This window comes from Chaetura pelagica, unplaced genomic scaffold (genome assembly GCF_000747805.2).
Source record: "Chaetura pelagica isolate M959 unplaced genomic scaffold, ChaPel_1.0 scaffold50, whole genome shotgun sequence".
In the NCBI taxonomy this organism is placed as follows: Eukaryota; Metazoa; Chordata; class Aves; order Apodiformes; family Apodidae; genus Chaetura; species Chaetura pelagica.
In genome coordinates, this window is record NW_009952366.1 from 8,163,473 (window position 1) to 8,189,293 (window position 25,821).

At 36.6% G+C, this 25,821-nt stretch overlaps 1 protein-coding gene across 1 annotated transcript in view; it reads right to left on the bottom strand.

Moving 5' to 3' along the window:
- The window catches only part of ANKS1B (ankyrin repeat and sterile alpha motif domain containing 1B), a 423,652-nt gene that overhangs the window by 182,457 nt on the left and 215,374 nt on the right, over positions 1-25,821 (bottom strand). Inside the window, 1 exon segment of the mRNA XM_010008039.1 lies at positions 13,509-13,615. Within this exon segment, the coding sequence (XP_010006341.1) occupies positions 13,509-13,615 (107 nt within the window).

Genomic DNA, 25,821 nt, shown 5'->3' on the forward strand with positions numbered 1-25,821 from the left:
GAAAGAGATTCCATTTACGTTCACTTTATTTAAAAATTAGCTTCCATTTTGGAAAAAAATGGGTAGCCAGTGATATGTAAGTACACTCTAGAATGATTCACTGATCACTGCATTACTTCAGTTTGGGTTTCTTTGTCAACTCATGACACTGTTATATTAAACAGTAGCATTTCATGTAGCATGGTCTACAGAGCACCTGTCAACCAGACCTTACAAACCCCCCCCCTTTGTAGCTATTGACTGGATCCCATATAAAATATTATTTACCACAGGCATCAAAATAGTTTGCCCACATCTTTAAAGTATTTTGCCATTGAATAACAACATTTATAATTCTGAAATGTAAAAATAAACAAACACATCCAATAAATACACAAATAAATGCAAAATCAGATTTCTGGCTACGTGAGCCAGATAGTAAACTGTTTACTTTCTGTTCTCTTCCTCTCTTCATATCTCTTTTTTTTCTCCCTGAGCAACTTATTCCCAACCCACATATTATATTCAGATATAGTTCAAATATAGACCTTGCTTTCTGTTCACATTCTCCACTTTATTTATACATTTTCCATTCTTCTGCAAATATTCTTGTATTGTTTACTGCAGATACAGAACAAAAGCAGTAATTAGTGTGACTACCATAGTTCTGTTTTCTGTCCATAACTGAGTGGTTAGAAGTTACAAATACTCATGCAACATGACATTTTTACACCAATCCATGAATTATTTGCATACATAATTAAGTCATAATCTTTTATTAACACTGAACATCAGGGGAAAAAAAATCCATGCATTTGAAGAAGCCTGTTCCCAGAAACTGAACTTCTCTAACTGCATTCAAAGCCAATGCTAACTGTGGAGTTTAAAGTCAAATATTGGTTTTATACAGCCATAGCATCTTAATATAGCCCTGTGAACTATTCTTCTTGCCTAGAGAATACTATTTGGTTTCAAGAATCTTCTATGAAAAGGTAAACTTGTTCAGTAATCTATCTGAGGGGCTGATTATTCGTCCCATAGACATGCTGCATTTTCTTAAAAATCTGAACTGATGTTCAAAATTAATGAGGAGACAACTCAATACATTCCTAGGGTAGGATAACCTGTATGCAGACTGATCCAGCACCAAACCAGTATGGAAGGATTCTTCAGTCTGTCTGCACAGCTGATTTTCCAAGTGCATGTGTTGGGATATCTGCTATCAGCAATCTGACATTAGTTCTTCTTTTCTCTCAATCACAGGAAACCTTGGTGTAAGTCTACCTACCTTGCACAGCACCCTCCTTCCTGATGCTGCTCCCATGAATGTTTCCACCATCCATTTCCTATACAAGGACATCATATCCAACAACTAATATTCAGAGTCCTGGGGCCTCCCTCATCCTAATTCAAGCAATTTTTTTACTGATGGTTTGTAGATTTCTTTTTCAGAAGGCTTTTTAAAACTTAACTTCTCTTTGCAATATAGAAATGCTCCTAAAGGTCCTGATGAACAGTTTTGAGTCCCACTGGCCCATTCTGCCTCTAATATTGGGTCCAAAATTGACCAGGCCTACCAACAAATCAGATAAGAAAACTGAGTGCTCCTGAACTAGTGACACAAGATTGCAAGAGACAGTAACTTCACTAGACATAGCTCCCATATTCCAGTTGACATTCTTAAAAGGAAAGTTACTGTGATGAATAAAATAAGAGCTACTGATCCCCACTACACATGAAAGGAATGTTGCAAGGTCACTAAGCTACAAAATACAAGAATTAAAACTGTTCAACACTGGCTTACCACCCTTCACCCCAGGATACATATTTTACATGGCATCATATACACAGTATAATTATATTTATGAATAATACATTAATTCAGTGCAGAGGGAAGGAGGGTACTTATAAAATAAGATAGCTAATCTTTCTTTTTTTAGCCTTTATCATTCTCTGTGTGGGTCCATTTCTTATATATAACTTTCCACTGAAGACCTCACCAGTAAGAATGACTCACCTGCCTAACTTTTTTTTAGACATTCATTGAAACAATATTAGACAGCTCCAAAACCAGAATTCAGATATTTTATAAGAGTCTCTCAAGGCAAGATGGCATTTTTATACCCATTATACAAATGAAGAATTAAAGTAGGACTAACTCGAGCCAGTTAACAAACAAAACTAGTTCTTAGTGCTTAAATGAAGGGATTGTTTTCTTCCATTTCAATGAGTACTTAGTACCTATCTATATATGTATTCAGAGAACAACTGTAGTCAAATTCAGTTTTGGCTGTGAGCACTCAGTTCAGCAAATCCAACTTCTGCTCCTTCCCTTGCACATGCATATCTAAGGGTTTTCAGTGACTCAGAAAAGCTAATCAGAAATCAGAAAAGCTTGTCACAATTTGTACCGAGTTATAAAGGTAAATCAGAAGCCTGAGACACCTTGGAAAATGGAAAAATCTGAATAATGTGGTACTAAAAAACAGTGCTGGGGAGCACGGGCAGCTTTCTGCAAGGAGTAATTTTAAGCCCAGAGAAGCAAACTAGCTCTCACTTGGCACCAGCTCTGCTGTGCCAGAAAAAGTGTAAGTCCCAAAAAGTGACAAGAATATCTCTGTAAAAAACCATCCAGGTAAGCGTTTTAAGTCAGTAGAAGAACTTAGATGTGAAAAAAATATCCTCTATCCCCCTCTTTGTATTCTTTTATCCCTCCTTTTTTCTTCCTCTTCTTCCCTCCCTACTTCCTTCCTTTCTTTGATTTGGAGGCAAAAAAGGCACACAGAAATTTCTACTGAGGAAAGAGCGAATGGAGAAAAGGAGTAGATGGGAAGCATGAGAAGAGTCCAGCCTGTAGGGATAATGTGGCAGAAAGAGAGCTCAGAAACGTAAATGCATTTGGAGGGAGAGGGTCAGACACAGAGAACTGCAGAAAGAGGAACCATGTATTTGGCTTATAAAAGCAATAAAATCCATTAGTACTTAAAGCAATGATAAATTGCATATAGTGAGCTCAGACACAGAAAATGTTCCTGATTCATTTTGTTTGGGGCATAAAAATATTAATAGGTATTAAATATTTGTTTTGCTTTCCTGCACTACTTTTAGCCTGAGTCCAATCATTGCAACTACATTTATTCAGAACTTAACTGAAGGTACTCAGTGATATTCATCAGGTGATCTGGCTACCTCTGGCTCCCTCCTGAGAAACTGGGCTTTCCAACTGCAGGTGCTTAGAAATCTGTACTATTAAAGGACAGAGAGAACAGATAATTGGCTATGAGAGAGATCTTAATATACAGACATTTCTATCCCAAGATCCTACCTTGATTTCATATATGTGGGCCAGTGATGTGATGTAATTTTCTAGACAGATAATTAAGGCAATAGAGAATCATCTTCCCCAAACTCATAATCAAAGGCTGACCTCAGAAAAATACCCTTAGTTACATTGTCCTATGCATTCTCCACAGACCTGGCTTCCTCTACATGTGTTAGCGAGTATTTTCTTTATTCCCTTTCCCCCTGAACTTCCACTATCTTGTTGTTCAAGAAGGAAGGAAATCAGCACACACTTTCAACAAATTCATATATGTGAAGCAAGATGCTATAATATACATAGCAGAGTTAACAGAGAAATCAAATCATACAAGCTGGGCAGCAGAATTTGCTGACAAAAAGCCTGATACTACAAGGAACAAGAGCTTTCTCTATATCTGGGTTCTTTGGCATAATATTCCACTCTTGCTGCAAAAAGTTATTTTTCCAGGCAGAAAGTGAAGATCTATTATTTCTACAGGCAATAAAACAAGTACTTAAAAAATCAGGATGTCAGTAAATAAAAAGTTCATGGACAGAACAGACACATTTACAAATTCCAAGAGAGATGGAAAATGAAATAAAATAACTTGCATTGCAAATTTATAAATCCTTTCTGGCAACATGAGGGATGCCTAGGGAGTTCAAAGAAGCTAACAGAACCATAATATTAATACTCTATTGAAAAACAGAACGAGGCTGAAAACCAACTCAATATTGTGCAACCTTTTATCCTACTGCAGCATAGCAACTAAGAACTATTATTTCTTAACAAATGCCATCTTGACTTCAAGAAGGGGGCTTTCTGTGTGGTTAAAAGGGGAGCTGCTTGAAGAGAGCATACCTGAAGCAATGAAAAAGCTGATGAATAGCATGGCTACTGAAGAGTAGATTATTTCAATGATTTCAAATATTTTAAGAGCTATTTATAAGAGCTATAACCAGCTGGACATATGTTTGTTTCTAGCGTGAGCTATAAGGTTCTAGTGAACAAAAAGCAGACTTTCCCGCCTCATCTTTCTACCTGCAAAGGGGGACTGTGCACATTGGGCCACTCTCTGCCAATTTACAGGTGCCAACTAAGCAGTCAGAGGAAAAAAAAAAAAAAAAATTAAAGCAGAAAGGTCATTTGATAGGCATTTATCCAGCATATTTTTATTCAAGGTATTCCAGCTTTAAGTATCTAAACTGACTGTTAGCACTTGTATCCACAATAACCATATCCCTCCACGTCTGCCACCTGGGCAAATACTTTGACTTTTAAATTTCAAACCTTCCATCTAGATCTGGTCTTTGGATAAGAAAAAAATAATATAAAAACAATCTAAGAATTATTATCCAGTCAAAGAGTTTCAACAAAAATCTAGAGCAGATATGGTACACCTTGCAAATTTAACCCATTGTTGTTCTCATCAATAATGCTATTAAATAATTCAGTTCCCAACAATTCAATACCATATAAGATAATACTAATAAATACCTGAAACATGAGATTTCAGTGAAGTCATGAGTTGTATGTACAACAAGTGTATATACCAACAGTTCCATCAGTACCAGCCAGTCTAAAGCACATTGTATTGTTGCATGGATATTTTATTCCACAGGCACAATAATTGAAGCTTAATGAGGGACATCAAAATATGCAGAATATAACACGTTCCAAAGTGAATAACATGTTTGAAATGTTCAATGAAGTGTTTTAAGGCCTACAAAAGTAATTTTTTTGGGAGAGTAAAGCAGCATTTGTGTTACTTGCTTTCCTAAAAACGTATTTCAGTCAGGAGCAGACTAAGACCAAACACCAGGTGTGAATTTAATTGTGTGACCTTGTATTTACAATGAATAAAAGCTTGATGATTATCCAGTAAATTGTGCTTATTTGGAATAAAATCATAGTTAAGATAAGACAGATTGCTTTGTCTGCGCTGGGCCTTTTTCCTTATTTTCAGAATATATCCTTTTTCCCATTGAAAGACAAGAACATAAAACTTTCTTGGAACTTAACCTGTGCTTAGACCTGTGTAAAACACTTGGGTAAAGTTCTTGGAGGTGACCTCTGATGCACACTACTCAGCTTCTGAAAAATCATGACAAAAGTGTTTCTAACTAATAAATTCATTTTTAATTATCTGAAGTTATATCTGAAGTAATTACCTGAAATGTCATCCTTTTCTAACTCTTTATAATCCAGTTCTTAAAATGTAAATGCAAATTAAAAGCATGTTTGGATGTATAAAAACTTTAGAATAATAACACAGCTCTAATGTTTCAGGCGAACAGTATCAGAGAAGTGCAAATCACTGCTAAATGAGAAGAGGTGACAGTTTGGGGGTCTTTACCTTATTCAGGGAAGTCTGTTGATCCTTGAGATTAATTTATCTATGAGTCCAGATTCCACTTAATTGTTTCTTGTTGGACAACATTGTTCTCAAACAGTAATATACACAATTGTATATTGTGTTCCTTTAAAATTCCTTCTGTTGTTTTTTTTTTCTTCTGTTTTTTCTTTTTTTTTTTTTTTTTAATTAAGAAATAATTCCCATATGAAATAACTAAGAATAAAGTACAACTTTCTATTACGTACAGGACGCTGGTTTTATGTCTATCATTCTCTTCCATTGCAAAGCTTTCCATTATTTACCCATATTGTAAATACACTTATGAACTGATTATTCTTTGAATCTTCAGTTTTTCACTTTGAAAAAGTTTCTCTCTGTTTCTGTCTCTCTTAATCTTTCAAATTTATTTCACTTCTAATGACCTTTCATATTGTAATATTTTCCATAAGTTATTAAGAACAGCATTATACACACGACTCTATGTAAACACGTTTCTAATTCTTGAAGCATTGTCCTTCAGACAACAAAATCAGCTGGAAGGTTTTGGCCTTAAATACGTAGCAAGAACATCATATCAGGATTTCATCTTTTTTTTAATCAGTTCTTAAAATGTCATGCTTTATTTTACCATTATCAGAATTTTCATGTACTTTATCAGCCTAATTTTCAGATGAAATATTTGCTACTAGTTTCTCATAAATTTGTATTTAGGCCCAACAGGTAATTCCTCACATACATAGTCTCAGAATACAGCTCATCACTGCTTGTATGCTGAGATGAAGGCCACTCTCTGCACTAGGCAGGCTTTTAGCTCAAGTGCAACACTTCAAATTAACATTTAACATATTGTTAGAACAGATGGGATTAATTTCAGTCCTCAAGAACCATACTCAAAGATATGTACCATGAAATAGTTTCACTTTTAGTGATGACTGTACATGCAATGGCTTTCAATGTCTGGATTTGGCCCTCTTTTGGAAAGCTTTCCAAACAGGCACTCATGGCATGGGCCTAACCTGGATGGTAGAAACAGTTTATGTATAACCTTGTGTGGAGCAAAATTTAAGTAGAGACGGCCAAATATTCCATGACAACCAGAGAAACCTTCATGTAAAGGTTAACTTAGCAAAACCTAGCAGACAGGCAGATGGATCCATCCCTGATTATACCTTCAAGATATAATAGTTGAGACAGGTTGAGATGAAAATATATTCCCTCTGACTCTCAAACCCAGGATGCCTTAATGAAATCACATCTGTTGGGAAATGGGTTCCTTATGAATCAAGTGAAATATACTTTTTTTTCTCTCTCTCTGTTGAGCAATTGTTATTACCAACATTTTAATAAAGGCCTTTGTCAAGTACAGGATCGGTCACCAGCCTGCAGTGACTGCGTTTCACAGACACACACACACTCCATATATAGACATAAAATCCCTTTCCACTGGGGAATGAACACTGTCTCTCCAGATCTGGGTGCACTCACACAAGATGATGAAGAATGGTCTGAGACTTCAAGACAGAAAGACAGTGCAAGTTACTATGTACATAAGTGATATTGAGAAACACACTAATAAGCCCTTCTGTCTCTCAACCATCTTGAGGAATACCAGGAGAGAAGCCTTAACTGGAGCATTTGGAATGGGAATATTTTTTAGAACTGCTGCTGTTGCAAGATGACAAGCACAATCTTCATTTCTGGCACCCACCTGAGCTCTGCTTTGTGAGTTTTATAGCAGGAATCCCTACTAGGATGAAAAAGAAGATCTTGAAGCCTCAGGGTTTTATATACTGAGGGAGGAGAAAAAGCTTAATAAAAATACTTTGTTTCCTTTTGACTGAAGCCTGGATGGATTCTAGCCCAAACTGAGTCATAAAAATTTTTGTGTCTACATTATAGCTTAGGGAGGCCTAGTAAAAAAAAAAAAAAGATAAAAATCAATACAGCCTAGACAGTGATTCAGCTGACCAGATGAATCTACTTTAGTTTATCCTAAAATAAGTACCCCAATAGTTAGTCAGCCAGTCAGCTAAATTGCATTCTATGCTCCATTGGCTTTAATAGCTGATTAGATGCTTCACCTAGTTGGCCACTGATATGAATTTAGAGTCATTTGAGGTGCTGCAAATGTACATTGCCTGGAATCCAACTGAAGATACAGATCGATATGGGCTTTCCATAGATCCTGTATCATTTATTCCAGGCCTACACAGATGTCTCAGACATCTCAAGTGATTCCAATACCTGGGCAACTGAACTGAATCCTAAACATCTACTGACTGGTAAGGATGTAGATGCCGATATTTGAACTTTAACTCTGCCCCACTCTGTGTTTGGCTAACAGGTTGGACTGAGGGAAGAGTTGGTCTGCCTCAGGAGCCACAGTCACAAAAGGTTGCAAAGGTGAAGGAGAAGATTCAGAGCAGAGTGACAAAGAGCCACTCTGCTCAGGGAAGAAGCCAGGGCCACACTGACACTGAGAGGAGCTCCATAGTTTTAGGGTCAAGTTCTGTAGATATGCCACGAAACTAAAAGCAAGTCCTGGAGTTTGCAAGTTAACTCCAGATGAGGGGACTAAAACTTCTAGTCTCAGGCATGTATTTTTCTTGTTGTACAGAAAATCTTAGACCACAGGTTATTCCAGCATCAGTGGGACTCATATTCCTTCTCATCTGCTAAAAATGTGGCTTGCTGCACATCACTGACTGCCAGTTTTAAGATTGCCATACTCAGTTCTTCATTTCTGGGTAAACTACACACAGTGCTCTCTAAATCTTCTTATGCTTCAGATGATGCATGAGTGCCCTGATGAGTCTCTGCAGTAGCTATTATAGGCCTGGAGAGCTCACAGTCTGTATGTTGCAAAGGTTGATGTGCTTACCTAAGCATGTTAGGAGTTGGCTTCTGAAAGCCACAAAAGTCACTACTGACTAGAACTCTTGTCAGACACTGGCCTCTTTTTCATCATTTGCAGCATGGCTAATTTAAGAAAGGTGTTGGCAGACTGACTCACTCTTTCAGGCTTTTATTTAATGCCCAAATCATCAATCTCTGCACCAGGCAATTTTGGATAAAAGTTGTGGTGGTCTCTGTAAGTGCAGGACTTGGAGACAGTGCATGGAGAGATTTTATTTCAGGTGCATTTCACTCTAAAGAAATAAAATTGCTTCTGTGCTTTATGCTTGATACAGAGTTTAAGATCCTCCAGAGAGATTAAAGGCAAGAAGAATTACTAGGTATTCCAGGACAGCAAATCCCAGGAATGACACCTGAGAGAGGATAATCTCCAAATAAACTTCAGCTGACTAATAAGCCTTCAGGCCTAGTAAAAAAACAAAGAAAAGAAACATAGACAAAGGGAAGAAGAAAAGTAATAAGTGAAAACTAAATCCAAAACAGGCAGGTAAGGGAAACTGAGAAGGTAGCCCATGCCTAGCACTGTGAAACCAGGTAAATACCTGTGCAGGTAAATTCATAGGAAGAATACAAAAGAAATGCATATGCAACTAAGATGCTAGATGGAAAATCAAGCCACTATATTCACTTCCCAGGCATGACATAAGCTCTGTGTGACCTACAACATTTAAGATTCATTTCAGCTGTGTAAGCATCAGGCCTCTAGAGCCATCTGAGATTTTTGGTGGCATCCCACCCGAACTCCAGCTGCTAATCATAGAGGGTCTGGCTGTCTGTGCTCCTCAGTAATATATCACTCTTGTCTGGGTCTCCTGGACTCCCTACATCATCTCAGTTGGTACTAGATACCTATGTTTAAGTTACTGGATAGATCTGTTAAATATGATGTTAGTAGCTATTTTAAGAACTAGTGCCTCTCATCTCAAACACATGAGCAGATTTGAATTCCACTGTGCAGTCATTCTATGCCTCAGTTTCCCAACAGTGAACAAGAGAGAACTTTAAAAAATAGTCAGGCAGTATTTAGATCCTCAGGCAATGCAAACCATTTAAATATTTGCAGGGGTAGAGATGCAAGTGACACAGCAGCAGTGAGTCTACTGTCTAACGCCAATTCTCGTTACTAACTGCTATTACTGACAATATTTTGGAGTGAAAAAAATAATAGAATACTTCCTATTTTTCTGTTAACTCATTTTGGTTGTCTGTTCCTTGTTTCTCTCATACAGTTTTTAATAAATCTTTTTAAGAGATATTATCTTCATTAAATTGCAATATTAAGCAAGTGATAACATTTCAGAATATCTCAAACGATTAGAGCAACCTATAAATAGGCAGTCATATGCAGTCCTTAATCAGAACTAGTCCCCACTGGGCAGTAATTTGATTGAACTGCTTTTATCTCACTGAATTCAGAGTGGAGTCTTTGACGAAGCTCCAGAGTTGCATAAAGCTGCATGCAAAGATCTAGTGACCTCGCACATTTGTGTATTTTGATCTGTTTCTCTGCAGTTTCACTTCTTTTACTTTTTTCCCCCTCAGCATACTGAGTACGTAGGCCTGCAAGTCTGCATAAAGACTATAGCTTGTCCCAGGGATATCCATGGGATCTATCCATCAAAAGGTGTTACTAGACATTAGGTTTCCTTATTGTTTATACCTCGTTTGTACACTGCAATTTATGACTGACTGATCTTATTTTTTCTTGCACTTTAGAATCAGTTCAACTGCAAAAGAGTTTTACATTATGAAACTACAGTGATAGCTGTGTCTTCAAATACAGAGTGTCTCTCCACAAAGTCATTACAAATTTTTACATTTGAAGGACAATGAAGACTATTACACTACAAATTATAAATTTAATAATGACTGCATATACATATATACATATTCAAGTATGATTCTACTCCTACAAACACATATTAACCAAGTTTTAGGATTGAATCTGCCTTGGGCCTACTAAATACCATGTAAGTCTCATTCCTGCACTACACTAACAGTAGGTAGGAATTGCACTTGCTGTGCATGCAAATACGCTGTAACTAGAAAGAAAGTAGTTCATGAAAACCCAACTAATATTTCAATAGTGTATTTCAACCTATGTTTAAAATATATATTAATGTAGTACGCAAAAAATATTCATACAGTTAAGTTAATAGGAAACAGGCTGTTTTTTATAAAAGTCCATACACTTCAGGTAACATAAATCTTCCCAATTCTAAGAACAGTCTAGTAAATATCTTTCCTAATGCCCATGGAGGATTAAACAAAAGGAGTTAATTTTGATGATCCAATAAATGATCAATCATTACATCTTATTATCTGGAAATATGTTTTTATTAGAAAGCTAATTTAATTAATAGAATTTTGCCATTGAGAGCAGTATAAATAGGGTATATCTGTTCTCACATGCATGTTATTCTATACAAATTAATTATATCATTGTGATATTCCCTCTCCTGTTCTGAACATCTAGTAAGACCTGTACTACTAAATCATACTTAATAGGAGTGTGATGGTTGTTGCTTAGGCAACAGAATGGATAAATGCAGGTCAGAATGTGCTTCCAGAAAAAAAAAAGCAGGAATATGGTACAGAAAAAAGAACAAAAATGTCTAACTGATTTTTACTGCATTGACATATTAAAGTTATCCAGTGTAAAATAGCTCACCTATCTGAAACAATTTAATATGTTTGCAAAATACAGCATAATGTGTAAACCACTTTAATAAAGGTAAAGCATTTATCTCATATTATGGAAGAGTACAACACATTTAAGTTTGGAGTAAACTGATTTTTTCTCTTGGCACAGCATGTCTTTCTTTTTTCATTTTCCTATACACTTTCCAAGTTTATTTTTCTGTTGAACATTTTGGCTACATAATATGGAAAATATTTTTTAAAATACTCATTTGAATTTTCAGGACAGGCTTTCCTCACATAATGCTGATACATGCAGAAGAATAATATATAAAGAAATTTGTGTTTTCTGATTCTCTTATTTCAAATAAAATATGGGAACTGTTCAATTTCTGGTTCAAACATGAACTGAACTAGTGTGAAATCAAGACATTAGAAATTATTAAATTACTGATATAATACATTTTTATTACTAGGCAATTTTCCAGCTCTTTGCTTATCATTGTATTTAAGAGTCTAAACTTCCATTTACATATGCATGCTACCCCAAGTAATATTAAGAGTAATTATATATTTTACCTGCAATATTTATTTTAAAAGAAAACACTTCAGAAAAGGTTTACAATAAAATGACCAGAAAACATTAGCTAATACACAAGTATACAGACATAACTTAATTTGCCCGATACCTGAAAAATGTAATTTGTGTATTTAATAATAGAATCTCATATAAAATTCGTAGATTTATATAAGCATACTAATAAGAGACATAGGAAATTAAAGTCTTGTTAACTTCCCCAGAGCATGGTTCAGGCCCCTCCAGAGCCAAAAGTGGACTGGAAAGCCTTCCAGGATAGTTTCTCTGGCATCTTTGTTGCTCACAATTTACCTGTGGTAGGTGTATCCCTCTGCATTTGTTATGCCACCTACAGCCTGTTGTGAACAATTTCCCTCTGTGATCTCTTTAAGACTAAATGATCAGCTACTTATGTAACGCTACAATGCATATAAGAATATGTGATTACATTTTGGAAAACTGCAGCTTGAAAAACATTTTTGATTTTTTTTTTTTTTCCACAGTGCTGAACTGACAGCACACCCTTGCAGTCTTGTTTTGAAGAATATTTAAAGGTAAAGATTCTAATGATTTTTACTGTCATAAGCAAAAGATCACATGGCAGCCATGTAAAAACAGTAAGGAACCTCAACACTTTTTCTAATGGGGAAATGGCTGAGATCTGTGTCTTAATCTTCTGATCACAAACCCAAAGGCATATAATTATGTTGGCAAAAGAAATGAAATAGGAAAAAAAACAAGTAATGTTGTTTTACAGCCATAATATCCATGCTGTTTTTTTCACTTCTGTTTCTTATATGCCAGGTGCAAGTTATGAAAAGTTAGTGTTCCAAGATATACATGGTTACTAAAAATATCTCAAAAAGTGGTGATTTTATTTTAAGCTCTTATACTTTATAGAAAATGTAGTCAGGATTTTTGTTCAAGTAATGGGAATACTGTAGCAGGTAGAAAAGCTATTGTATAACAGCCTTACAAGGGAGCTGTTCTCTTTACTGTGAATATTAATTTCAATTGAAAGTTCGTGTGTGACAGGTCTATGTTACTTTACACCACATGATACTACTGTAAATTCTGAATGACATAAAATTTTATTGCATTCATATGTTTCTGAAAAAGGTCTAGAGTTAACACATGAAAATAGAAGTGTTAAAAGGAATGCACTACTTTTCCACACAGGGTATATGTTTCAACAAGTGAATCCCATAGCCTGATTATCTAAGAAGCAAAAACATTAAACTGAGGCATCCAGAATCACTTGCAGAGAAAGCACACTTCGTTAAGTAATTTTCTGGTATTAAAATACCTAAAAATGCAAGAATGGGATCATGTTACTTAATTATTATTTCAATGATGTTAATGGTCAAATAAAAGTAATAATGTGATGTACTGCAGATAGGGGTGTTTGCAGCTTTTACACACTGTGAAAATCCTGCAATGGGTTAAAAGTATCGTGCATTTTCCTTCTTTAACCTGAAGATTGAGGAGGGGGAGAAAAAACCTTAATAGTAATTTTTAATTTTACTACATTTCTGGCTACGATATTTTGTATGGTGTACATTTTGGAAGTTTATACAAGGACAGTTTATATATTAATTTAGCTAGACAGAGAAAAGTGCAGAACTAAACAGATCTTAGTGCAATGCAGAATAGCTCTAAGGTTTTTATGACCATAGAAAAGACAGACAAAAAAGGCAGCTACAGTGTACATACACAGCTATGCACAGAAGGTTTCTTACCATAAATTGCACATTGTCAAATCCATTAGCCAGCAAGTGGTTTTCATACTGAGGTAGCCCAATATTTTCCAACCATTGTCCCACTGTCTGGACAGGGCATCGGGGTCCTGTAGGAGGGTGAAGAGGGAGGCGTTTAAGCAACGAATAACCATCCACTGGATAATAACGGTAGTCCTGGGCTGAGAGGTGGCATTGCCACATCGTGTTCCTGGGAAAGTTGGTATCAAAGGAGCCCGCCAGCTTGACAGATTAATGTTTTCAGCAAGCAGAAAAGTCAGAAGTAAAACATAGTTTACAGGGCAGTATACAGCGTAAGATCTGATCCCAGCTCTACATTTCTTAGTTATTAATCTTTACTACAGACCACTACGTCATAGAGTAGGGGGGGAAAAAAAAGAAGAAAAAAGAAGAAGAAGAAAAAAAAAAAGGAAAAAAAAAGAAGCATATCAAGCTGTCAGCTAAGCTGTTCTCCGTTATATGTGATTGTTGGAATACTCCACAATGAGCAATGCACTGCCAGCAGCAAGAATTCTTTTTATCAAGTACTCCTACACTCATCAGTATGCAGCTCCATGCCTCTTGCTCCCCCTCGCTCGCTCCCCTTCATTACCCAGCCTAGGCTACACCTCGCATTTTCAATAATAGCCATCAGATAAGGCAGATTTTTTTTTTGTCTGCAAGCTGTAAGCCTGCTGCTGCTGCTTCCTCCTACACACCCATCCAAGCGTCAATCTTGAATGATGAGAGCAGTCAAAACAAATGCAGAAAATAGCAAGATTCAAAAGCAACCTAGAGCACTTATATCGGAATACAATCTTCATAGCAGTTATGCTTTACATATCTGTTTGTTGTCGATTTTTGTGTTTCACAAGACCATAAGAGATGCAATATATAAACCATAGCCTATGGCAAGGTTTACTATGCCTTCCCCTTTCCCATTTTAACACAAGATAGGTAGTGGTCTACATCTTGGTTTTATAATAGTAAAACCCTTTAATGAATCGATAATGAACACATTTCACAGTTTTTCTCCTGTAGTACAGCAAAAGACATAAATGGCACAACAATTTTAGTCAAAGTAATTAGATTATCTGCATGACTTCTTCAACCGTAAAATACTATAAGACACAAGAAAACCTTCATGCCAGCATAAAATGATTTAACTTGAAAAGGTCACCATTTCAAATGAATAATTAAAATTCAAATAATATTTTACTAAATAAAATGTTAAGTTTATATCTTTTTCTTACAAAACTATGAATGATAGCATAAGACATATAAGATTTGCATGAATTCTAAAGGATGAATATTTTACCCACTATAACTGGAAAAAAAAAAAGTGATGAATGTAAAATAAAGAGAAGTTCATTTTCTGCACAAGAAACCATTTACCTCACAATGTATTTCCCATCAATGTTCCATTTTTGAGACAGTTTCTCTGATAATGGAAATGTTTTACACCTTTGTTCTGAGAGGAATGTTTACTAAACATTTAATTTCCACAATGGGATCAAAGAACTTAGCAAAAAAGGCAGAAAATGGGTATATTCAGGGTACAATTCTAAGAAGAATCCTGTCCAGTTGAACTTAATATATTGAACACATTAACTAATTTTCTTTGTTTTTCTAGTCCATTATGAATTTCAAGTACTGACCATCACTAAGGAGGAATTTAATTCTAGGTATAAGGAAATTATAGATCTATGTCAGGAGCATCACTTGGGATTGATGATACTACGGCAGAAAACTGTTTCATAGAAATCCAAACTTACAGTAGGTGACTGACACATTGTAATACAGTCTCTGCAAGTGACATGCAGAAGCTCCCAGAGCAGTCAAAGAACAGACCCTAAACTTAGCTGGCTATTTTTCAACTACAGTTTGACTAGTCCTTGGACTAAAACTGGATGACCTCTCACTCTGATATTGCTGCTTGGATTTGTGGAACATCTCATGCTAACTGAAACCCATAATGATTTTGTAGAATAATTTTAGCTGAGCCACAGGAGATTAGAGGTTAGAAAGTTGCCTAGGATAGGTCTGTCTGACTACTACATGAAATATGAAAGTTTCATTAGATTTCTCAAAAAAGTACTAAAGGCTTATCAGGCGCTGGTAAATCTGTAATTGCTGAAGAAACTTTTAGGAGTTTTCTCAGGTATTTAATAACAACAGCATGTGAATATATGTGATACAGAGCACATATTTTTGGTAAGAGTACAGTCTGTACAAATAGCTAAGTGTACTTCAAACAGATTAAAGGATAATTAATATTTTTTTTTTTTTAGATAAAGTAGATTTGCCAAACTGATAGGACTCTAGGTCTCATGGAGATACAAATGCATTTGTTCACACCTGTTTGTGAATATTTCCTATTCTGCAGATTTTTTTCTACTGCAAATCAATCTCTTTGTACATAGATGAAGCATAATCCCTTCAGACTATGACGAGTCAGTAGCAAGGCTGTATGTAAGGAGGAGGGTAGGCTATGTTGAGTTGAAATGTAGTGGATCTCCCTTGGGTAAGAAACTTTGAAAGGCTGGGTGACCTCTTAAGAGAAGAAATTGAGAACAAAACTATCATAAACAAGATGAGAATTGAATCCTTGCTGAATTTTTCTTAGTTGACTGAAAAATAATTAATTCCTCTGAAAAGGATTCCCAACTTTGCCTTTCCTTTTCCCACATAAGCAGAAAAATTGCTATTGGAAAGAGACCTAGTGAACCATAATCCCACGCTTTGAAAGGATTGTGCATGGCTGAGTCCTATATTTCCCATACACACACAGGCACAAATGTCTAAGCATCTTGTGTCCCCCACCAACAAAAATGTTCTACCCACAATAAGGCACAGCCAACAATCAATACACCAGTTTCAGGGTAAAATTGCTTCTTCCTTACCTTACTATAAAGAGCATGGAAGTTATGCTGCTAGTGATGGGAAGTGCTTGGCTCAATGCCTAGCAACATTGCAGGCAAAATTCAGGTTTTGAATGCCTCCCCAGACACATGTCCTAATCTACCTGTTGGTACTGCAACTAGCTATCTTCCTGGCTCCAGCCCTGGATGATGATAACACTGTTGGTCCCACTGTGCACTCTCCTCCAGGTCTGTCCCCTACCAGTATAGCTACATGCCTGAGCCCATCAACACAACATATGGTTGCTCAGCAAGGGGAAAGAAAATGAGGAGAAGCAGTCAGCTCGCTGCCTTGTTCTCATCCCTGACTATCATCTCATTGCTCAGGCACCCTGTTATCTCCTTCTTCTGTCAAAGGCAGTAGTAAGGCAAAGGCAAAGGAGCAGAGTCAGGGATATGGGAACTAGGGCCAAGCCTTCAGTTATGGGAACTTGTGGGTCTTTAGATGTCCTTGTTCTTTGCCAGTCCAGGAGATTTAACTTAGGGGACATGACTGGACAATTTTTTTGAGTCAATGCAAGTAGAACCTGGGTCAAGAGCTACTGCTCTGAAACTAGAAGGCTGCCTCTTCATTTTCCTAGACTATGATCCAGTGCCTGCCCCTACTTTGCCTATGCCTAAAGTTGGTCCTGATATTGAAAAATGTCATGCAGGCTCTATGAGATGGTCTCACCTGCAACACATTTACAAGCTACTGTGCTCTCTTCAAAGAACATAAATCCCATGATTATCCTCCTGTTATACCAAAACCAAAAAAGATGTACCTATTCCTGCACGAGAAAACTGATGCATAAGTCTCTTACAGGGATAGTGATCCTTGGATCTTTCTTCTCCAAGGCAATAGAAGAAGCACATTTAACTGATGTCTTCAAGAAAAGTGCCATCTGGTATGCAATACGATAATTTCTACAAGATGTCTCATTCCCAATGAGACTCAGAATATCTTTATTGGGGGGTTTGGAATTGACTGAATCTGTGATATCAGAGAGCACATGATTTCAAACATGTTGCAAGGCAGATCTGCTCTAAATGCAAAGGAATTTAAGGTATCCTCTATTATACTGTCTCTTCTGTTAACAATGTGGATTTTTCTTCCTTTAATTTTATTTATTTTTTGAGTGTGGGAAAAATAAAGCAGTTATTATTTGCAGAGGAGGTGCTCCCCTCAGTCATCATAAATAGATTATTATAAGCCGTTTTCTTAGATAGCTTGATACCTGTCAGACATGGCTGAACACTTCTGGTGTTAAAGAATGAAAAACTGGAGAATTTTAGCAGTTACTGACCAAGCAATTTCTGAGTGGATTCTTTATCACAGTATGAAAGGACTAATCTTTTAAGTACATTGGCAGCCAGTTTAGCAGAGCTGGAGAAGAAAGTCCTGTAAACTTGTTCAACATTAAATGGGATATAATTTTCCTCTTTCTATTTATGATTTCAGCAAGATAAAAAAGTTATCTCTTGACATTGCAACAGAACTTGTGCTACAGCTGAGTTAGCATGACCAGGTGTTCTAGTGAATAAGCTAATCTAATGACATGCGCTCCTGGAGAGGGAATAAGAATAGCTAAGAACAGGATGTTGTACAAGAGAAAATATGCTCAACATCCAGCAGACCAATACGATGAAAGAAAGTTTCTTATGGGAGGAGTAGATTAGGTTCCAAGAAGTGGATGCAAGATTCTGCTTTACTTTATGCATTTCAGTTATATTATTAGGCTACTCAGAAGGCTTTTATTTTAAATGAAGTTTTTTATAAAACTCTGAAAAATACTGGATGCCTTAGATAAAATCTGTAACTTATCTCAGCAACCTAGCTCTTTGGATGATGATGCCACTTTGGATGATTGTGTTCGGTGATGCTGAATATTTTCCTGAAAGTACATTTAGAGACATTTTTCATGGCACATACAGAAACAAAACAAAATCAACAGGAACAGCTTGAATTTAAATAACACTATCTAGTGTCTATAATCTAAAGGTCACAATCCACTGCTTGTGTGTGGCTCAGAGCACACAAAAATAATTCTCAAACCACAGCTAATGCAAGCTAATGGAACAACCCCCATAGACTAGGAAAGCCATCCTTACAGTTTTTTTCTGATCTCTATATCAATATTTATTATAACTGTAGCACTATGTAAGTACAATAACTGTATCTATAATAACAGTAACTAAAAGGTCAGCAAAGACAATTCATTTTAATTGTCAGACAATTTGTCAACAGTGAACTGTACTTTGTGAACTCCACTGGCCTTTCTACAAGTGTGTTTTTCTGACTCTTGATGCATTATTTACCCAGGAACAGCTCAGTCAAAATGCTCCACTCTATCGTGAGACATGTATTTATTATAGATGCTTCAAAGTTAGGACATTTTTCATGTTCAATTGATTGCTTTGGCAACTTAAATTTAGTCTCCTTTAGAACCCATCCTGTTCAGTCAGTGAGGGATGGGTCTTACTGGAAACTAGGACTCGGGGCACCTTGTTCTGTTCCAAGACTGTCATTACTGTAAGACTGAGCAACATATATGTGGTAGCACAGATCACCATAGAGCAAGACTGCTTAAAGTAGAGTTAGTCTTTCTAGATTCTGATTTTCTATTTTAAATTCTGTGTGTATGTGTGTGAAATTGCTTTCTAAAGACAACAGGAAAATCAAATCATGTTATATGAGACCATAAGGAGCGAGGCAGCAGCGGCCTTAATTGCTGTGCCATTAAAAAAGTGTACTAGATTGAGAAGGATGGGAGTTTCTGGAGCCAGGGAACCCCGAGGGAGAGTGGGAATTGGCAGCTCTCAAGAAAGGCCAAGAGGCTGACACGGCTGGGGGTGCTGCCAGGGCAACCACAGGGGATTTAAACGCGGCCATCGCAGAGGAGCGGAGCAAGCCAGGTGTGCAGGTGAGCGTGAGGGGAGGAGCAGCAACTCTGCCTGCTTAACAGGTGAGCCCTGCTGGTGGCTGTCACCCTATTGGAAAGACATCTACTATGGTCTCCACTTGGCAGAAGGCCATGTGTTCAGCACCAGTCAGGGTGGACATGAGAATCCAGAGCATGTCCTGGGTCGTCATGCTCTGGCATGGGGGTTGGATTCGATGATGTCCAGAGGTCCCTTCCAACCCCTAACATTCTATGACTCTATGATGCAGCTGTAATAGCCATTACTTCAGTCAGATTTCTATCCTTAGTCTATGGAACCGAAATATTAGATTCAACCTACTGAATTGCAAGAATTAGTTAAGAACAGATGGATGTTTCACTGTGAGATCACAGGATCAACTGCCTCAGATCACACCACAGCTTAATCTAGCTTCATCTAGCTTCAGTCATTCACCAGCTTCATTCTCAGTGGCTACTATCAGATGCTTGCAGAAGAGCACAAGAATAAGATGGACATGCAGTGATTGTTTCCTAGCATTTTCCCACTTTCCAGCAATTTGCAGGTTAATACCTTTCTGAAAGATAAATAGTGTCTTTATGCTTAAAAGTTCTTTGTGGATTTTTCTACCTGTTTGGTGGTTGGTGAAATATGTAGGGAGAAAAACATTGCAGGGAGAGTTGTATTCATCCTCCAGCCTCCCTCTGTAACTCTGTTCAACAGGAAATGGAATAAATGTCTCACTGCATTGTGTGTGCCACCACAAGGATAATAGGTTATTGTAACCTTGTATCACACTTAGGAAAGCCATAGTTAAGATGCAATCAGAATTCAGCTGCTTTTTTCCCACCTTAATGAGTGCTGAAGCAGCTCCTACTGCTGGAGGCAGTGTAGAGCAGTTGATGTGAATCCAAACAACAGTGGATCTCCATTATTCTGTGAAATTATTCTATCTAATACAAATTCCTTTGATAGGACAAAGAGCTTACAGTTGCTTGAAATTTTTTCAGGAATCATATCCACATCCAAGGGGTAAATGTGTTCAGCCTTATTCAGGCTTCAATGAAAGTTAATAACATTTTATGAAAAAAGGAGATAGTTTCTTAGAGTAATTTCTGTGCTTGCCTCAGGAACTTTTGCAGGATAATAGCAACACTACACTCACCACCTATGAGTAATCATTTTCACTGTTTTCATGTAGCAAGAAGAAAAGACTTGAAAATTTGCATGAAACCATGACCAATCAAAATATTTTATTTAATTCAGTTAAGATTTTAGACTATTGTTTAAAACTATTATACTAAGTGTATTTATATATCTAAATATATGCTATATAGTCTTGCTAAAAACTCTATGCAAGCTCCACCCTTTTTTCTAGAATTCCTGGCATCATAAAAACAAATTTACGTAATTTCAAATTACAAATTTGTACAGCTCTATGCTAAGTAACACTGGACTAGCAAACAAGAAGCACTGGGTAACAGAGAAGTATTTGAAGGAACTGTTCAAAGAAGGTTTGAAAGAACACTCACTGCACAGAGACCCCTCAAGAGGTTAAAAACAGCTATTAAAAGGATGGCAACCATAATTTCATAGATTTGGTAACTGCTACAAGCTCCTGTGGAGAGCTGTGGTAACAAAACACCTGTACTGACACTACAGTAAACTACTGTATTCAAATTATGAATCTTGAAAGTATATTCGATGGAAGGTAAAGGATTTTTCCTGGGGCTGTTTTACAGATCAGATTAAACTTGAGACTGTGTGGCACTTTGCTTTCTGTTTTAATTTGACCAGTTGGGCTCAGAGGCTCCTTTGCCCCTGATGCATCAGATTTTAGAGCGATTTCCTCCTTTGACCAGGTGATCAGGTGAATTCCCTCTCTCCTTCCCATTCTTTCTAGCTTTATTTTATTATTCCTTTTCTACTCTCCCTGTTTATCTCAATTCTACTTATTGTCCTTGTAGGTTATGATGATTTGCTCTTTTGTCATCCTTCATCTGCAGCTACAACAATCTGTTGTTCTGTTTCACATCTGTCTCTTTCCTTTTACTATTTTTTTATTCCACTTCCCATTTCAAGACTTTTAAAACACGTTAAAAAAATGTTCATTTTAAAATTAAATTACTTGTCTGAGGTTAAATTACCCCTGCCATTTATCTAGAGTTGAGACTAGCTTTGATTTAGATATTTGAGGTAATCCTAACTTAACTTCAACATCTTTATAAATTAGATGCAGGACAATATCTGTTACATGCAATAGTTCTGCAATGTTAACTAGCAGCTAATTATAAGGATGATACTCTAAATCTGTGCTGGAAAAAGCATTGTTAAATAGGAGCAAAAATAATTTGAAGCTCTTTGCTAAAAAATAACACTGAACTACCCCTCTACTACTTATTTCCTAGAACATTCAAAACCTCAGAAGCTAATAAAATATAAATCAGACACAAATTACCCCGTTTCATGGATATTATAATATAAAATTACAATAAAAATAAGAGGTATCAGGGCCCTGAGGGCACTAATAGGCCTTGCTGTCCATGCCTAGAATCTCCTCAGGCCTCCTTCCATCCTACTCATAGCCCAGGACCCCCATTCAGCTCAGCCTGGGACCATCAGTCCCCGTCCCAGCAATGCCACAGCAGTGCCAGTCCCTGGCCCTGCCTCTTATCCTACCTACTTGATGAATGTTGGGTCTACACTCTAGGTGGTTTGTCACCTGGATGGAGTCCTCAGATACAGACAGAGGCTTTTTTCCAGTCCTATCTTCAGCCCTGCCTCCTGCATGGACTATGAACCCATGTTGCAGCCTTGTCTCCATTTCTCTCTGACCCAATCTCCTTTTGCTTCTGGCTAGGTTCCCTGGATGGACCCTGGACCCAAGCCATCTGTTAGGCACCTGTCTGGGGGTGGTCAATGCATCATATTACCCCTACCTGTCTCTGTCCATTGAGTGCAGACCCCATGGCACTGCGCCATGTGGGTGAGGGCACAGCTCATTGCCATTAAGGGACAACTGACCCTCTTTGCTACCTGACAGAAAGTCAGGTTCTCAATAGAAATCTGCTTCCTTACATAAAAAACTCTATAACCACCCACCATTTATCGCCTGCAAACACAGGCTCTGCAACACCAAAAGCAAAATGCTGCATCTTTCAATGAATAGTAAAGAACTTACTTGAGTAGGTGGCATGCTGGCATAGCTCTGGAAACTCAATGGACTGTTTGCATATGGATGAGGTTATATAAACCCTGTTCACCCTGTCTGCAAGGTCCTTCATGCCAACTGCTCAGCTGTCCCTCTCCCACCTTTGGAGTAGGAGCACTGAACTGGTCTCCCCTACCCACAGACGGTGCCTAGGATCCTGTTTCAGAAAGCTGTGTTGATGCCTACAGAGAGTACAAAACACCTTTCATGGCATTGTACGTAGTCCTGCATGGCTTTCTGTTTTAGAAATTGGAATTATAGAATTGCAACTTTCCAGACAAGTTTAATAAACTGTACTCCAGGTGTCATTCCTTCCATTGTTCCTTTGTCAAGGCTAATGGATCTCAGCAAGAGTTCAAGTGTCCCTACAGGTACAGGTTAGCTGAAAATATACTCATCAGACTGATTTTGCAAATGCTTTGTAACATGTTAATGATTATTTCCTATACTACAAACAAGAGAAAAACTACAGGTGCTTTAATAAACAAAACCAACACCTATAGTTATTCTCTAACATTCTGTTCTACAGCTGTTTATTTACATTCCCTGCTATTCACTGAAAACTTTAATGAACATGGATTTTTGTTGCATAAATTTGAGAATGGCTGGTTTCTATATGAATGTCATATTCATATGCAGATAGGGGGATTTGTGTACTAACAAGATAATTTATACTTTGCAATTATGCCCTATAAAACATTTTAAATAGCCTAACAGAAAACAGAAATAGCACTAAGTAACTGAGATGGTCCATCACATATCATAAACAGGAAAAAAGTCAGATTGCAGACTTCATAACAAATATTTATCTGAACTCATGTATGAAGTAAAGAAAAATAAACATACTTGAGAAACAGATACCGGAACAATTCACAACTCCACACTAAATGCTATTATTAGCATTTAATGCAAATTCATATTAGAAATAAATAATTTAATCTCAGACATCTCAGATTTCTAATAGTGCAATAACCTTAAATAAAGAACTAAAGGCAGCAGTGGATAAAAGTAGAAAAACAGTTTTGGGAAGTTCCTCGTATCATGGGTTATGAAGTAGGGGTGGTGAGCAGTAAATAGCAAATAATTTTGGAAGGATTTGAAGGCATTAAAATACAATATTTTCCTGAATATAGATCAGAAAAACAAGAAAATACTGATTCGAGTGTTATGATAATGAACTCAGGTTAACAGCCTAGGTTAAAAAGAAAACTAATTTACTTTTGCTAGTTCAATATTCTAAAGTACTTCATTTTCTGGAGGTGGAACTAAAACTAGAAACAATTTTTTGTGGTATAAATTCTATAATAAACCAGAGATTTTTAAATAGCATATGATATTCTTGTCATTACTAGGAACATGAGTTTATTTAAATCTAAAGATTACTAGATTAAGAAGGAAACATGAGTGAAACAACTGAACTTCCAGTGAACTGTTATTAATTCCATTTTAGTAGACTTAGACGTCTATATAATTTATGAAAGATAAACATAATAGTCTCACTTGCAACAACATCTCTAACCCCAAATATTTGTAAGAGTAATACCCATATAATCTCATACAAAAGAAAACGAAAAATATTGAACAAAGTTTTATAGATTTGCCCTTAGTAATCCCTTTATGGTTTCACACAGTCTATTTTAGAAGTTAGGAACATTATGTTATCTTTAAAGCATTTCCTGGCTTCCAAGCCTAATTTTTCATCAGATACTTTTAACCCTGATGAGGTGTTAATTCCTATTCTGCATACATTTTTAACCTGGTATTGAACTTGACTCTGCTTTAAGGAATAAGTGCTGTTCAATTTTGTGACATCAGCTGAATTAAATATTAATACACATAGATGTAAATGATTACATAGCTGCAAGGTTCAGATTAAACTGCAAGGAAAAAGCTGAACCTAAGCAAGTGAATTCTAAAACTCTCAACTAATCTGATCATTATTTTTCATTTATTCTTTTACTAATAATTTATTATATTATTATATATTATTCACTTATTATGGTTTGAAAAAAACCTGCTCTTAGTCTCCAGAATGACAGTAGGATGATTCTGAGATAATTCTAGAACGAGGGCATCATTAGCTGGTAACTTTAGGCACACCAACACTTCAGAACTAACTGTGTGAAACACAGCCAAACTGTCCTTGTGAGGATGACACAAATTATTAGTACTCCCCTGGCTCAGTGGGAAAACAGGCAAGAACTCAGTCCTACTGGAAATAACTTTGGAAAATGTATTTATTTATTTATTTTCAAGTTCTGATGTCTACAATCTACCTTTGTTCCTTTGATCCTTTTATCTCCCAATTAGATGGGCACAGCTCAGCAATATTCAATCCTGTGGTGCAAAACATCCAGTACGTGAAGCTCAGTGACTTCAGGGACAGGTCAGAGCAGAGAACTGAACAGGATGAGCAGATTGCAGCTTTAACATCACTGTCCTCAGAAGCGTTTTCAAATTCACTTAGGAGTTAGTGACACATCTACAGTTTGGTTACTCAGAAATAGCAATACAACTGATCAGATTGCCAAGGTTTATACTTTCTCCTAATGAGAAAATATGAGTACCAGAATGGGACCTGAATCTTCGATTTTTTTTGCTAAAACATTAAATCTGATGTGGGGAAACAACTCTGAAAAGTCTCAGTATGTTAAAAGAGAGTTTGTATAAGGTTCCTCTGCTCAAGCAATCCTATTGCAGAGTAACTAAATTTAGGATGACATGATCTGATGATGGCCACAAGCAGACTAGCAACAAAATTGACAAGTATTAGGCTATACATTTACTCACTGATGAATGTCAACATTTATGATATTATAGCTTCATTTTCTTAAGTTTCTGTTTGGTTTCAAATTTCTCTATTCCTTCTCAAAGACATATGACAGAAATCCTTTATTCAAGTCTGTGAATATAAAGATTTAATTGCTTTGCAAGCAGTTTTGGAAAAAGAAGCCTAACACTGAACACAATAAGCATGGATGGAGATAAATGGTATATGTTGATTGGCACTTCAAGTGGAAATGTAAAAAGACAATTTATTAGAGTTAGGGACCACATGGGTAAATATTGTCTGGTAACTTTAATTTTCACTGTATTTTCAGTTTAGCCTCTGTCTTCATTTGTAGTAGGCTATTTCAGACACAGCTCTGATTAATTGGTATATGAAGAGCACACAGCTGAGTATTACATTTATGACACTACAGGGTAAGATTGCCACTATAATAGGATTACAGGAATAACAGAAAATAAAAGAAATGCAGCTTTTGCATCTAACTCCCATTGCATTTATTATAAAACATAGCTA